The sequence below is a fragment of the Pteropus alecto genome, unplaced genomic scaffold (genome assembly GCF_000325575.1).
Source record: "Pteropus alecto unplaced genomic scaffold, ASM32557v1 scaffold125, whole genome shotgun sequence".
NCBI classification, from domain to species: domain Eukaryota; kingdom Metazoa; phylum Chordata; class Mammalia; order Chiroptera; family Pteropodidae; genus Pteropus; species Pteropus alecto.
Genome location: NW_006436888.1, coordinates 2,601,907 through 2,615,980, shown reverse-complemented (window position 1 = coordinate 2,615,980; position 14,074 = coordinate 2,601,907). Strand labels below are relative to the sequence as shown.

The 14,074-nt window shown below is 50.3% G+C and overlaps 1 protein-coding gene across 1 annotated transcript in view; it reads left to right on the top strand.

Annotated features, from left to right (window-relative positions):
* Positions 1-14,074, top strand: part of FHAD1 (forkhead associated phosphopeptide binding domain 1) — a 110,160-nt gene that overhangs the window by 43,794 nt on the left and 52,292 nt on the right. Inside the window, exons 7-13 of the mRNA XM_025048631.1 lie at positions 73-196; positions 2,375-2,505; positions 4,867-4,956; positions 5,999-6,103; positions 9,517-9,624; positions 12,472-12,555; positions 13,298-13,450. Of these exons, the coding sequence (XP_024904399.1) occupies positions 73-196; positions 2,375-2,505; positions 4,867-4,956; positions 5,999-6,103; positions 9,517-9,624; positions 12,472-12,555; positions 13,298-13,450 (795 nt within the window). The remainder of the gene's footprint in view (positions 1-72; positions 197-2,374; positions 2,506-4,866; positions 4,957-5,998; positions 6,104-9,516; positions 9,625-12,471; positions 12,556-13,297; positions 13,451-14,074) is intronic.

The window sequence follows — 14,074 nt, the reverse complement described above, 5'->3', positions numbered from 1 at the left end:
CACCGGTGTGTCCTGCAGACCTGGGCTGCCCCCTACCCCCCACTGACTGCGTGTTGCCTCCTCTGCCCACAGGTCAATGCTCTACAGAAAGGCTACAGTCAGGTGCTGTGCCAGACCCTGTCCGAGAGGAACTCAGAAATCACGACGCTGAAGAATGAGGGCGAGAACTTGAGGAGGGACAATGCCATCACGGCAGGTGAGCTCTCTGGTCGGACCTGCGAGCCAACGCCCTCCTCCTCCCACGGCCGCGGCAGACGTCACCAGCCAACCAGCCATGGCTCCTTTGCTCACTGAAGCGGCTACAGCCTCAGAGGTCTTAGCAGCAGCTGTCAGGGAATTAGAGTGTGTCTTCAAGAGAGGTTTTTTTTTTGCCATCCAGTTCCTAGGGCAGGGCCTGATATATATTGAGTGACTGTTGTCTCTCAGCCAGATGTGCTGAGCGGCCTCACCAGGGGGAACTCAGGACACCGTGTGGCTCGGGCAGTTCCATGAGCCAGTTTGCCACGAATACAAACTAGAATGTGGACGACGTGGGGTCGCTGCTTTGAGACACCCGTTATCTTGCCCATCTCACCCCGATTCTCTCGGGCCCAAGTGGAAACCTTTTTCTATTGACCAACAGAGGTCGTTCCATGCCAAAGAACTTGGGTGGGTGAGGGGCAGGCAAGGCATGGTCCAGGGCACCGCTGTTTTTTAGCCTGGACTTCTTCATTCATTCAGCATTTTCTTGAGCACCTACTAGATGCCAGGGCCTGTTCTAGGGGCTGGAGAGAGAGCCCTGAGCAAAACAGTCAGGTGCCTGTCCTCACATTTGGGAGCGAGTGACAGATGACAAGTAAACAGGTGAATAAACAAGCCCATTTCAGAGAAAACTCTGCAACATAATGGCGGGGTGCTTCCGAGGACAGAGCGAAGGGAGAACAGCTTCGTGGGTGGGCACGGACAAGGCTTTGAGACGGGAGAGGGAAGAGCAGTCCGGAGGAGAGGGGATGATGCTCCAGGCGGAGAGGGGATGATGCTCCAGGCGGAGAGGGGATGATGCTCCAGGTGATGATGCTCCGATGCTCCAGGCGGAGAGGTGAGGAGGCTGGAGTGATGGGAACCAGGGGCTGAGGGCCTGGCCGGGACATGGACGGGGCAGAGCTAGGTCGCAGGCAGGAGTCTGGGCCTTATTCTAAGGGTGGTGGGGAACCACTGGGGTTTCTATAGCAGAGAATGACATGTCTAGAGATCCGAAAAGGATGGGGCCATTAACAGAGAAAGAGGGGATGGGGAGAAGCAGACGATAGGGAGCAGGCACTGAGACTGGTTGGGCACATTGCCCTTAAAGTACTCAGTACACAGCAGGAAATGAGTTCATTGCTGTAAGAGCTACATGCGAATTGCCGTCTCTATGTGAATCTGCGTGCTCCAGGCGGAGAGGGGATGATGCTCCAGGCGGAGAGACCCCATGCAAAGGCCTGAGGCTAGAGCAGGCTGACGTGTGGGGGCGCCGAAGGTGAGGAGGCTGGGGTGATGGGAACCAGGGGCTGAGGCCTGGCCGGGACACGGACGGGGCAGAGCTAGGTTGCAGGCAGGAGTCTGGGCCTTATTCTTAGGGTGGTGGGAAACCACTGGGGTTTCTATAGCAGAGAATGACATGTCTAGAGATCCGAAGAGGATGGGGCCATTAACAGAGAAAGAGGGGCTGGGGCGAAGCAGACGATAGGGAGCAGGCACTGAGTCTGGTCGGGCACATTGCCCTTAAAGTACTCAGTACACAGCAGGAAATGAGTTCATTGCTGCAAGAGCCACCTGCGAATTGCCGTCTCTATGTGAATCTGCGTGCTGTGCCCTGGGCCAGCCTGACCTCCGGCTTTTCGTCTGCCTCAGTCTCTACCCATGTACTCCATTCCTCCCCCGCCCACCAGGCCTCTGCTTATGTGGGTCTCTAACTTGGAATGTCCTGAGATATTTGCCGAGCACCTCCCACGGGCCAGGCGCTACTCTGGACTCTGGGAATATAAAGACGAATTCTCTAGGCCCTTGTCTTGCTCCCCTACGTCGGCTCATCAAATCTCATCCAAGCTTCAAGCCTGTCTCGGACACCACTTTGTGTGACCCTTGGGCCAACAGCATCGGCATCCCCTGGGCCCTTGTGGGAAATGCAGAGTCTCAGGCCTCGACCCAGACCTCCTGAAGCAGAATCTGCATTTTAACAGGATCCCGGGTATTCTGTATGCACATTCACGTTTGAGAAGCATAGGGCTGGGTTATGCTGCAGTAACAAATAAGCCCCGGGGGTCTCCATTGTCCGCAGTTGGTCAACAGCGGTGGCGTTGACAGTAACCCTCATTGCCTCTTTGACCTCTGTGTCTTTTTTTTTTTTTAATAGGGCTGGTGTCATCTTTGCAAAAAGACATGTTAGCAAAGGATGAGCAAGTGCAACAACTCAAACAGGAGGTGAATCAACTGAAGAGCGAGAACAAAGACAAGGATCACCAGCTAGAAGCCCTCAGCTCCAGGGTGAGTGCTGGCTGTCAGAGAGGAGACGCACTCATCTCGCTGACCTGGGGCCCCGCTTTAAATCACGCCTTGGCAATCTGAGGCCAGTGCCCAAGAGCACAGGGAGGAAGGCCACTGGGTGGGTCAAACACTCATCTGGAAAGACCAAAAGCCGGGGGCCAGGTTCCTGGCTGCTTTTCAAAGAACAGCATATTTTATGTGGCTCCAGAATAAGTGAGAGGTGTATTCGAATCCAGCAAACATTTTCTAACACCTGTTCTAAGTTAGGTCGTTTCATCGCAGGAACAAACACATGATTAACATGTCTCGCCACTGCAGGGCTTGATATTAAAACCGAGTAGGGTCTCTCTGGGGGCGAGGAGGACCACGCTGGCTGCATCGTGGCCCCAGTCACCGCTGGTTTTCGTAGCCGCCATCAAAGCAAAGCAGAGTGTTGGAGGGTCCAGATGCAGACATGCAGACTCTCATTTCTCCCAAGACTTTAGTGCGTGTAAGAATTCCTCTGTGTGAAATGAGCTCGGTGGGCAAATTAAGAGCTTTTTAAATGTACCTCTGACTACTCGCAAAGCTTGCTGTCAATCCTCACCCTGTAGGGCTTTAGAATCCTCACCCTATGGGACTTTAGGATCCTCACCCTATGGGATAAGATTTCTCTGTTTTTATATGACTTGTCTGTTTTGATGAGTCAAGGTAAAACCTAATAGCTTTAATCTCAGGTGGCAGCTCAGATTCACAGTGGCTGCCTGATGAGCTAGTTAAGTCTACTTGGGTGCCGGGTGAGAATAAATCTTAAAATTCCAAAGAAAAGGCAAAAGAAGTAATATCTGGTGCTTAGCACGAGACCCAGTTTGGAGCTGGTAAAAGGCAGAGCCTGAGCTTTGGGGTCAGATATGCGAGTCCAGCCCCAGAGCTTGCTTTTTATTGTAACTTCTTTGGCCATCATTTTCCCACCTGCAGAATGGGTGGGAACAAAATCACTGTCTGAGAAGCGGGAAGCCAGTTTTACTCATGCCCTTCTGCCTCTGCCCCTGGTCAGCCACCCTGCCGAGCCCTCTGCCTTTTTTTTCTCCCGAGCAGATTGGCTTCCTAGGCACGTGCGACCTCTGTTTTATGCACGAAGTGGGAGTGCGCGTTATTGTGTGCGGGGGGCGGGGGGTGGTTAGCCGATGCTCAGCGGAAGAAATGTGGAGAAGCAGCACCCGTTTGGCTCTTCTCCTCCCCGAAGTGCACGTGCATTATTTTCCCCCCATTCCTCCTTCCTCCTTGACCTTGGAACGAGGTCTGCCTTCTCCTCTAGCCTGTGCTCATCGGCTCCTCACCACCCAGGGCGCTGCTCCCAGGAACATGTGGGATGCCTATCTTCTTCTGTCTGTTTTGTTTTGTTTTTTTTTTAATTATGTATGTCATGGTGTTAATTTTAGAAAAATAAGTAGGTGGTATTAAAAAGCAAAATTTTTAAAAAGAGAAGAAAGGAAATGCTACCCCAAGAATTCGACATTAATAGTTTAATGTATAATCTTCTAGTCTCATTTCTATATCTTACCTAGAAATAAATAAATGACTTACATATTTCCTATCTCACGATGGAGTTATACTGTGCGTATTTTAAAATGTTAAATACTGTTTTCTCGCGTCAATCAATAAAAGCTCTTTTCGTTGGTCTTAAAAGCTACACAATATTTTCCTGGATGTACGCAATGCAACAGAGTGGTCTCCTGTCATTGGATGCTTGGGTTGCTTCTCTTTTTTTTTTTTTTCTTTTCTTTTCTTGTTGCTAGCAGCGAAGCACACCCTTGAACCTGCAGATTGGCCGATGTCTCTGGTCACTGTCCTTAGCACACATGCCTAAAGCAGGAATTTCAGGGTCAAAAAGAAGGCACGTCTCTATGCCCATTAATGCCTGTTACCGAACCGCCCTCCGGAAAAGCCGTTCCATTTACCCCTCCGCTGCCAGAATAGCTAAGTCTCTGAGATGAAACTTGCATGAAGCGCTGAGAGCCGCCCAGGTTCACCGGCGAGCCTCCTGCCCCCACGTGTTCCTGAAAGCCATGCTCTGCTTAAAACGCCCCAGTTCCTCTGCCCTGAGCATCCAGACCTACAAGGCTGGGTGTTCCCTGCGGTGTGGCTCGCTGGCTTTTGAAAAAGAGTTTAAACGTTTATTCCTTGGAACTCAAGAGTAGGGTGACTAGGAGCCACTGCAGGATCCCCTACGTCCATCAGACACAAAGGGTCTTGTCTCGGAAGGTATGGATGTGATTGGATTAAACAGCAGGAAATGCTCTTTGGGGCCAACATGGGGACTTGGGACCCCGCTCCCCCCCAGACAACCCCACGTGGCCTCCTTGTCTTTTCTCTCCACAGTGCTCAGCGCTGAAGGAGGAACTGAAGAGTGGAGAGGCTCAGAAGGAGCACCGGGAAGCCCAGGAGGAAGAGTTAAAACTCTGCAAATCCGTGAGTTGACCTCTGTCATTCTCAGGTCTCCACGGCAAGGCTAGACTTTGACCTTCAGGTTTTTAGGGGGTCCTTGGCCTAAAGCACGCGCTTTGGGGCTTTGTGATTGTTTATTTTGGCTAACGTAGTCTCATAGTTCTTTGAGTTGCTGCCTCTAGCCTCAAGGAGGAAATGGGTGGAAAGACCATGGAGAACATGCTCTTCCAGGATTCTCTGGGCAGTTGGCCCCAGTCTTCTCACCAGATTTCCCTTGGGGCTGGGCTGGGGTTGGAATGGGGACAGGGACAGGCGATAGCCAGCTGGCCATCACAAGCTGCCAGAAATTCACTGTGGCCCCCTGCCCCTAGCTGGACCTGTGATGCCCAAACTTTCGTGTTTCACAGTTTTATCATAGCCACGGGCACTATTATTGACACAAAGTTCTTAAGTATTTTTATTTAAATACATCAATTTTACACCAGTTCATAAAACAAAACAAAAGGGCATCTTTTCGCTGTATGCAGGTGACTGTAAAAGTAAATACAACGAAAATATGGCTATGACAATGAAAGCATTCATTTCCCGTGCCAGCGAATCCTCTTGTGCTCCAGCAGGCAGACAGTTCCCATTCGCCGGAGGCACCACGCCTGAGACACGAGGGGACATTTGTGTTCTCTGTCCCGAATGGGAAGAAAAGAAAATGTCATTGTTCTGTTCTTCTAAACAGCCCTTACGTAGATCGGTCTCAAAAAAATACACCCCAAGCAAAGAGATTCCAATGAGTTGATGGATATCTTGTCCTGTTTAATCCAGGGTCCATGCTGATTTTCAGACAAAACTAATCATTTTTCTTTACCCAGTATCAAAGGGCGGGGGGGAAAAACACTCTACTTTGCTGTACAGATAGAGACTTTCCCCCCAAGGGAAGGCATCGAGGGACCATCAGACCAGGTTTCCGCCTTAGCAAACCGGCAACGCACGTTAGGCAGAGTCAGACCTCTCAGCCCAGGGGGCAGCTCTCCCATCAGGGAAGCTGACTTCCCTGTTGTTGAAACCCTTCCAGCAAATCCAAGACATGGAGAAAGAAATGAAGAAGCTCAGGGAGGAGCTGAAGAAGAGTAGTACTGAGCAGAGCATGATCTCTAAGACGCTTCGAGAAAAGAGCAAGGTACGGCCAGGACAGTGTGGGCCCAGGGGCCACTCGGGCCAGGCGCTCCACACGCAGCATGTCCATCAGTCCTTACAATGACCCTGTGTCGTCCACACTGGTAGTAACCCCACCTTAACAGCTGGGAAACAGGAGGCCTACAGGTTCACCCAAGTTCACTCAGATAAAGTAGTTGTGGCAGAACTTGAATCCAGGTCTGTCTGACCCCAAAGCTCCCATGCGTGACCATGACCCTAGATTGCCTTCAAATCTCATTGTAAAATTACCTAGAATAGAATTAATCCTTTAAATCAAGTTCGCCAACTGATGTTCTAACGTAAATGCTCGTACCGATTATTCTGTCTGTGTGTTCTGTCAGTCACTGAGAGAGGTATGTTGTTTTTTTTTTTTTTCAATCTCATCATGATCGTGGACTGGTGTATTTCTTTTTTTAATTTTGCCAATTTTTGCTTGATACATTTTGAGGCTATGTTGCTAGGTGCATATAAATTTAGAACTGTAATACTTCCTGTTGGAAAAATTCTTTGATTATCAAAAAGTAAAGTTCTTCTTCATCTCTAGTAGAGTTTGTCCCTTGAGGTCCACTTTGTCATTAATACAACTCCATCAGCTACACTGGCTTTCTTCACAGCATATCTTTTTCATAATTTTTCTGTCAATCTTTGTCGTAAGTTTTAGACCTATCTCTTCTAGATGGCATTCACTTTTATGAAATCCAGCTGGACGATCTTTTTCTTCTAGGCCATGTATATAAAGTGTTGGGGTTTAAATTTACCGTCTTGCTTAGCACTCTTGTCTCGTCTGTGCGGTATTTCTTCTTCTCTCTTTCTGTTCTTTTGAGTTGTTTTTTTACCATTCCATTTTTCTCTGTGTTAGCTTGGAAATGTTTCACTCTTTAACTATACTTTTAGTAAGACAGTAGCATCCACCCTTGACTTACGGAAATTCATGTGAATTGGATTTGAGCGGTCATCCTAAGGACTGTAACGTGCATCCTTGAGTCACCACGATCAGCTGATCATTTGGCCCTTCTCCTTGACAGTGTGATGGCTTTAGGGCGCTTTGACTTCACGTACCCCTTCCAGATGCATATGCCACTCTTGTCATTTTCTAACCTATTGCCTATATTTAAAACCCCAAAGGACATTATTGGTATTTTCGTATATTCACGTCCACACACACTACCGCTTCTGCTGCCTGTCTTTTCTGCATCTCCGATGACCCATCTGGAATCACTTGTCTTCCGTCTGAAGAACACCCTCTTGTGTTTTCCTTCCGCGTGGTTCTGCCGACGACAAAGTCTCACGCACGTGTGTGAGTGTGTGTGTCTGAAAATGTATGTTTAACCTTCATGCTTAAAACACATTTCGACCGAGTACTGAGTTCTACGTTGGCAGTTATTTTCTCTCGGCACCTTACAGATAGGCCTGAGTACCAAGCCTAACTCTCGTACCTTGGCGTAATCTCTCTTTATCTTGGGCCGCTTTTCAGATTTTCTTTTCTCTTGATTTCCAGCAGGTTTGTTGCAATTTATCCAGGCGTAGATTCATTTTTATTTACCTCATTTGGAGTTCATCGGGCTCCTTGAATCTCTGGCTTGGTGCTTTGCATTAGTCCTGCACTTGGCTCTCTGCCACGCAGGCAGTGAGGAGCTACCGAAGGGAAGACTATCGAACGGGGGTCTGAGACGATTGCATTTGTGATTAATAATAATGGTAAAAACGACAGCTGTAAATTCTCACCTATTAGGCATTATGCCACACGTGTCATCTCTTTTCATCTTCACAACAGCTCTGTGATCTAGAAATTATCCTTTCCATAATCAAGGCCGCTGGTTACTAGTACAGTAACTGGCCCAAAGCCACACAGCAAGTGGCAGAGCCAAGACTGGAGGCCAGGTGCGTCTGACCCCAGGGACCGTGGTGTAGCCACTAGCCACGTGTGCCCGTTCGCATTAAAATTGATCAAAACCGAATAAAATTTAAAATTCAGTTCCTCAGTCACACCAGCCACAGTTCAAGCGCTAGATAACCGGATGCGGCAAGTGGCTGCCATGTTGGACAGCACAAAGACACATTTCCATCATTGCAGAAAGCAGTCAGACAGCGCTGTCCACAGCTTGGTGACTCTCGCAGTAGCATGAACAGCATTCCAAAAGGAAAAGAACTAGAGGCCAGGGCCCAGGTGTCACAGCCCGAAGTTCTCGTACGGGGTGGGGGCAGAGCAGTGGCATGGACACGGTAGAGGTCGGAGTGACAGGCCTGGAGGACACTGGGTGGTGGAGAGGGAGCAGGGTGGCAGCTGGACCTGACTCTCAGGCTTGCGATTGGGGAAGGGGGACACAGAGTCCAGGTTGGACTCTGATTTTGTAGCGTGTGACACAGTCTGCTGAGGTCAGAGCACGTTTAGAACTGGGAGGATTGCTGAGGGAGGACGGTCTGCCCAGAGAGGTGAGATGATTTTTCCAAAATGACATCGCGAGCTAGTCTCTTCCACTGTACCGCGCTACTCAGAGGATGCTCCGAAGGGCTTTTCTGGGTCTTTTATTGCATGTGTGACACACACACCCCTTCAGCTCCCTAATACACAGCTTGTGAAGTCATTTAAATACAAAATCCTTTCATTTGTTTAAGAGACTTTTGTCTCATTTCCTGGTAATGCCAGAGCCCTGGGCTCAGCAGGTAGTCCCAAAATATTTCTTGTTGGAAAATGAATTGGGCAGCTGCAGGGTCCTATAACGGCCAGCAGAGGGAAGCACCGAGCACCCCTAGATCCCCCCTTCCAGTTGCCTATTACCCAAGCAGAGGGGAGTACGTAGGCAAGCTTCTCAGCCTTAAACACCTCCAGGAGTGGTCTCCACCGGTGAGTGTGCTAAAAGTGGAAATGACACATAGTTATGATAGTAAACCCAATAACAACATTTACCAAGCACCCATCATGGACCAGTTACTAATGTCGTTAGAACGAGGCTACGTGGCAGACATTCCCACCTTTGTAAGTTACAACAATACCCGGCACACTTACAAAGCCCTTAGGAAGTACTGGCACTAGCCCAAACATTTTGAGTGCCCACCATGCCTCTACGAGGCGGTACTAGTATCATTCCCATTTGACAGATGAGGACACTGAGTCACAGGGCAGTGAAATGACTCCCCCAGGGCCCTACGGCTTGTTAGGGCCCGAGCTGGGCTGCGAGCTGCAGTATGACAAACACAGTCGAGCCTGAGATGCAAAGCTGGGCCCTTCCCCCCAGGAGACAGATCCTTGTGCGGCTGCCGGTGACCCTGCCACCTGGGCTGCAGCTGTCCCCACCCCTCTGGGACTCCCCAGGCCATTAGACCTCCTGGAGGAATGTCCCCAGAGTGCGTTATGATCACATTAGCAGCAAGCACATGCTTTCGTCATCCTTTCAGGTTGAAGAGAAGCTTCAGGAGGATTCCAGGAGGAAATTGCTTCAGCTACAAGAAATGGGGAACAGAGAGAACCTCATTAAAGGCAATTTGGAAAGGGCAGTAGGTCAGGTAGGAGTGCTTCGGAGCCCCCTTGGTGGGCCCACGCTCCCCATGGGTCTCCTGCACCCACTGGGCTGGCGGGGAGGAGCAAGGAGGGAGAACAGCGTGGCTTCATTCTCGCGGCTGTCTCATGGGAAGAAGCTTCGCGTGGCTTCCGCATCCCAAAGGAAGTCCCAGAAGAGGCTCTTCCCGCTGCGAAGCTGCCCGCTCTGGTAGTTCGCCACGGCCGCCCGAGACCCTGGCTCAGCAGCCGCTCCTCGACGCCTGTCCCAGTTAATCGGCCCTGCGGTTCTCTCTGGGGGAGGGTTTGAGCCTCTTGACCCCAATAGCGTTTCTGGTACTTTCTCCCTAACCTTTTTTTTTTTTTACACTTGAACAGTAAGGCATATATATATTTACACTGTGTGTTCACCTCCCATAGTTAGATTTCTTTCTGTCCCCACATTTTTGACCCCCTTTACCCCGTCTACCTCCCCCGCTCCCCTCTCCCCTCCCCCTCTGGTATCCACTAGTCTAAAGTCCACGTCCATGAGTCTCTGTTTGTTTGTCCTGTTCCTTTGTTGCTTTTAGGTTTATATCCCACATGTAAGTGATATCATGTGATCTTCAACTTTTTCTGTCCGGCTTATTCTGCTTAGCATGAGTAACACTTTTCATCCTGACCTTTACATTTACGTTCTTCCTCTGGGCCCCCAGCAGATGTCACCATCAATATCCCTAAGGAAATGCCACTTTTTTATTCTTAAGAGAAATAAAACCCCGGAATGTGAAAGCTCATGCGAGAGGGAGGAGTCCTGGGCAGGGTGGTGAGCAGGCTCTGGTCGGGGTCCCATTTCTCTGATGCTCTGGTCCGAGGCGGCCCGGCGGTCCATCCTCATACACGTGGCACAGACATGAGGGCCAGAACATGCAGACGAGACTTCACCAAGGGCTAAGGGAGACCAAGCAAGAAGCAGGATGGGGGTGCTGACGTTCTAGGATATGGCCCACCAAGGCAGCCCACCTTGGACCCGTCAAGGAGCCCTTCCTGGCAACCATGGCTCCAGGCCATCCAAGAACGTTTAGCGTGTACATGTGTTTGTGCTTTTTTTTTTTCCTGGGAGGGAGAGTCCAGCATGCTGCTCATTGGCTTCTCAGAAGGGTCTTTGAACCACCCAAAAGATTAAGAACCTCAGTCCTGAAGGGTCCTTCCATCCCGTCTAGCCCAGCCCCCAAAGCTCAATGATCTGGTCACGTCCAAGTTGAACCAGCAGTGTGACAGGTCTTCATTAGAGGCGCACGCACGTTAAAAAATGATGCTGATGGTTGGGCAGATTTTAAAGCGTCTTCAACAAATGTCCACCAGCATCGCCTCAGTGTCTGTCCCCTTCAGAGTGTCAAGCCCTCAGCACGGGGCAGAGAGCCGGCCCATCTGGGCCTCCCTCTGTACCTGGGCTCCCCCCTCAGCGTTCCTGCACTCTGCACCCCCTCCCCGAGCACACACCTGAGTGATGGGCATGATCCGTGCCACTTGCCCAAGTGGTCCTGGTTGTGACACTGGGCAGAGGTCATCCAGGGGGACCCTCAGAGACACTGAGGTTCCTCCGGGTCTAGACTCGAGCGTGAGGACGAGCCCTCTCTGCCTCCCTCACCTTCCCACCCACCCCCTTAGCCCGCTGCCGTGCTCCCTGTCTAAGACGCGTCCTCTCTCAGGCAAGTGACTCCAGGACTGAGCCCGTCATCCCAGAGAACCTGCCCTGCGGGGTGCCTCTGGTGGCAACGGGGACCTCACCCATGGGGCCCCTTCTACATAACCTCTTCCCTCAGCAAGTTCGGACTCCCCCCTGGGCTGTGAAACCAGAGGACGGTGGCATGGAGACACCCCATTTGGCTCCTGGCAGGCAGACCCCAGGGGTGTCCTTAAGCGATTCGCCACTGCGATACTCAGTTTCCCAGGATTCCATGATGTGCAGGACTCCCCGGTGTCTTGGGACCCGTTGACTTTTAAGTTGATTCGGTGACCCTTCTGATCCCTCCATAACTCTGTTTTAGAGTCTTCAATGACCGCATTTTGCCAGTGAACCAAAAACCCAGGCCAAGGGCCGCCATGCTGGTATATTTCCAGAGAAAAATTGGCTTCTTTGCCTCTCGCTTCTCATGGAAGCTGAGCCACCTTGAATGTGTAATTCTATAAGCCCTAATTTAATTTAACTGTGCCGTTCCATCAACTGTAATCTGAAAACACCAGCACCAAGGAGGCATTCAACAGAAGCAGTTGAACTAAGTAGAGGACCCTGTCTTTGACAGATGTTTCATGTACATAGGCATTCAATGCATATTTCTAGACTGTCTGCTCTGTGCCAGGCCCTGTAGCAATCCCTGGGGATACAGAGGTGAATACGGTAGGGTCTTTGGGACACATATGTCTAAGGCGCAAAATGGCAGAAAGCACATTCTTCTCTCCCCAGCCACCCTTGCTGATTATACAATTTACTTGGGCTGACAGCCTCAATATTTATGTCACAGTCTGGTGCCAGCTTAGCAATTATGGAAGAGAGCTCCCAGCCCCAGGCTCCTACTGGATAATTGGCAGCAAGTAGCTCCTCTGAGGGGTTGAGACGCATGTGCTGACCACACGCATCCGTTGGGTTAGGCAGGCAGGCCTAAGAAGTAATTAAAACCCGCCGTTCCCGTCTCTTCTGTGGGCACCTTCCCTTCCGGTGAGACGTAGAGATTCCAATAACCTGTAGTGGCCATCACAGGTGTGCAGGCCCTTGTCACTGATTTCTCCTGGACCCCGGTGATGGAAATGCCACCCCACGGCTTGCTGGCTCCAGCTGTCCCCGCTGACTTAGTTGCCTTCCCTTTGTGCTGCAGCTGGAGCATTTCAGAAGTCAAATCATCAAGGCCACCTACGGACGAGTGAAGCCGTTCCAGGACAAACCTGTCACCGATCAACAGGTTTGTCTGGATTTTGCACTTCCTTCTTCGGGGACCCGGGGACTGCAGACGCAGGGAGCATATGTTTCTGCCTTTGGTTGGTGGCACATATTTTTCACACTGTTGCTACACCATAAAGATTTGTTTTGATTTTATGGGATTTCCTGGCTTTTAAAGTAAAAGCCAGCTAAACTCCCTTGAAGTGCTTCTGTGTAAATCAAATTAAACCACGCAGGCCTGTTTCCGGTCGCCAGACACACACGTCTGACCTCCGTTAGCACCGTGCGGAAAGGGCCGGCTCGCCGCAGCCGAGGCATTCAGGCCTGTCCCTTCTGAAGGGGGAAGATGGCAGTAAGGGCGGACTCTGGCTGTGACGCCTGTCTTGTTATTCTTCCAATTATTCTTTCCAACTCTCTGTGTCAATGCACGGGTGAAAACACATGCCTCCCGTCGGCTGCAGGAAACCTGACCCCTTTGCGAGCTCACAGCATCAGGCTGGGTTATGAATCGCTCCCAGAATGCAGAAAAGTCTAGAACAAATACATGGCAACAATACAGGCCTCGAGCCCTTAAAAATCACCTCTGATCCCGGGTCACGTGTCCTGCTGGCAGAGCCAACGTCCTCCGCCAGAGCCATCCCTAAAACATGTCAGGACCTCCTTCCTTCCTCACCTGCTGAGACGGAAGCGTCAGTTGATGCTTTCCAGTTCCCTCCTCCCAGGGCCACTTGTATTTCAAATGTTTTTTTTCTTTTTCTCACCAGTTAATAGAGAAGATTACCCAGGTCACGGAGGACAACATCAGCTTCCAGCAGAAAAAATGGACCTTGCAGAAGGAGACTCAGCTCAGCCATTCCAAACACGAGGAAATCACGGAGAGCATCGAGAAGCTGACGATGTCTCTAGACAGCTGCCAGGTGGCCCCTTCTCTGCTTTTCACAAATGTTCCCTCTGTCAAATATTTGTGCTGCTTATTTGGGAAATTTATCTAGCCTTTGTGGAACAGGTTGGGCAGAAATGCTCTGCTTTTTTGTCCACCTTTTCTCTCATCGGAGAAACTTGTTTGAGAACAGAAAACAAAGGACCTTGAAAAATGCCTCCCAGGTGAACTTGGAGTGGCCAAGGAAAAGATGCCTGAGACGCTCCAAGTACTGACTTTGGGAGGTTCAGAGTCTCTGGCGAAAAATACGTATATATTTATCCAGATAGATAAATAGATGACAGATAGATAGATAATTGATTAATGGATTGATAGATAGATATCCCCCCTTATTCCTAGAGAAACCAAAGGAACACTCTTGTTCTTTATTTTCATTTTCTTTTTGTCCCAGCCATGGAAAAGCTGTTCTTAACCCTGTTGCTTTTGACTGTAGAGGGAACGGGACCAGGGGGTCTGGCCGAGCCCCCACGGCCCCCACACGGGGATACAGCTTATCAGAGCAGGCTTCCACTTCTGCTTTATCTGGAAATCAGAAGCTACTATTTGGGGAGTTCGTGCAAATGTGGGCTTCTCGGCGCTGTTTCAAATCAGGAAACTGCAC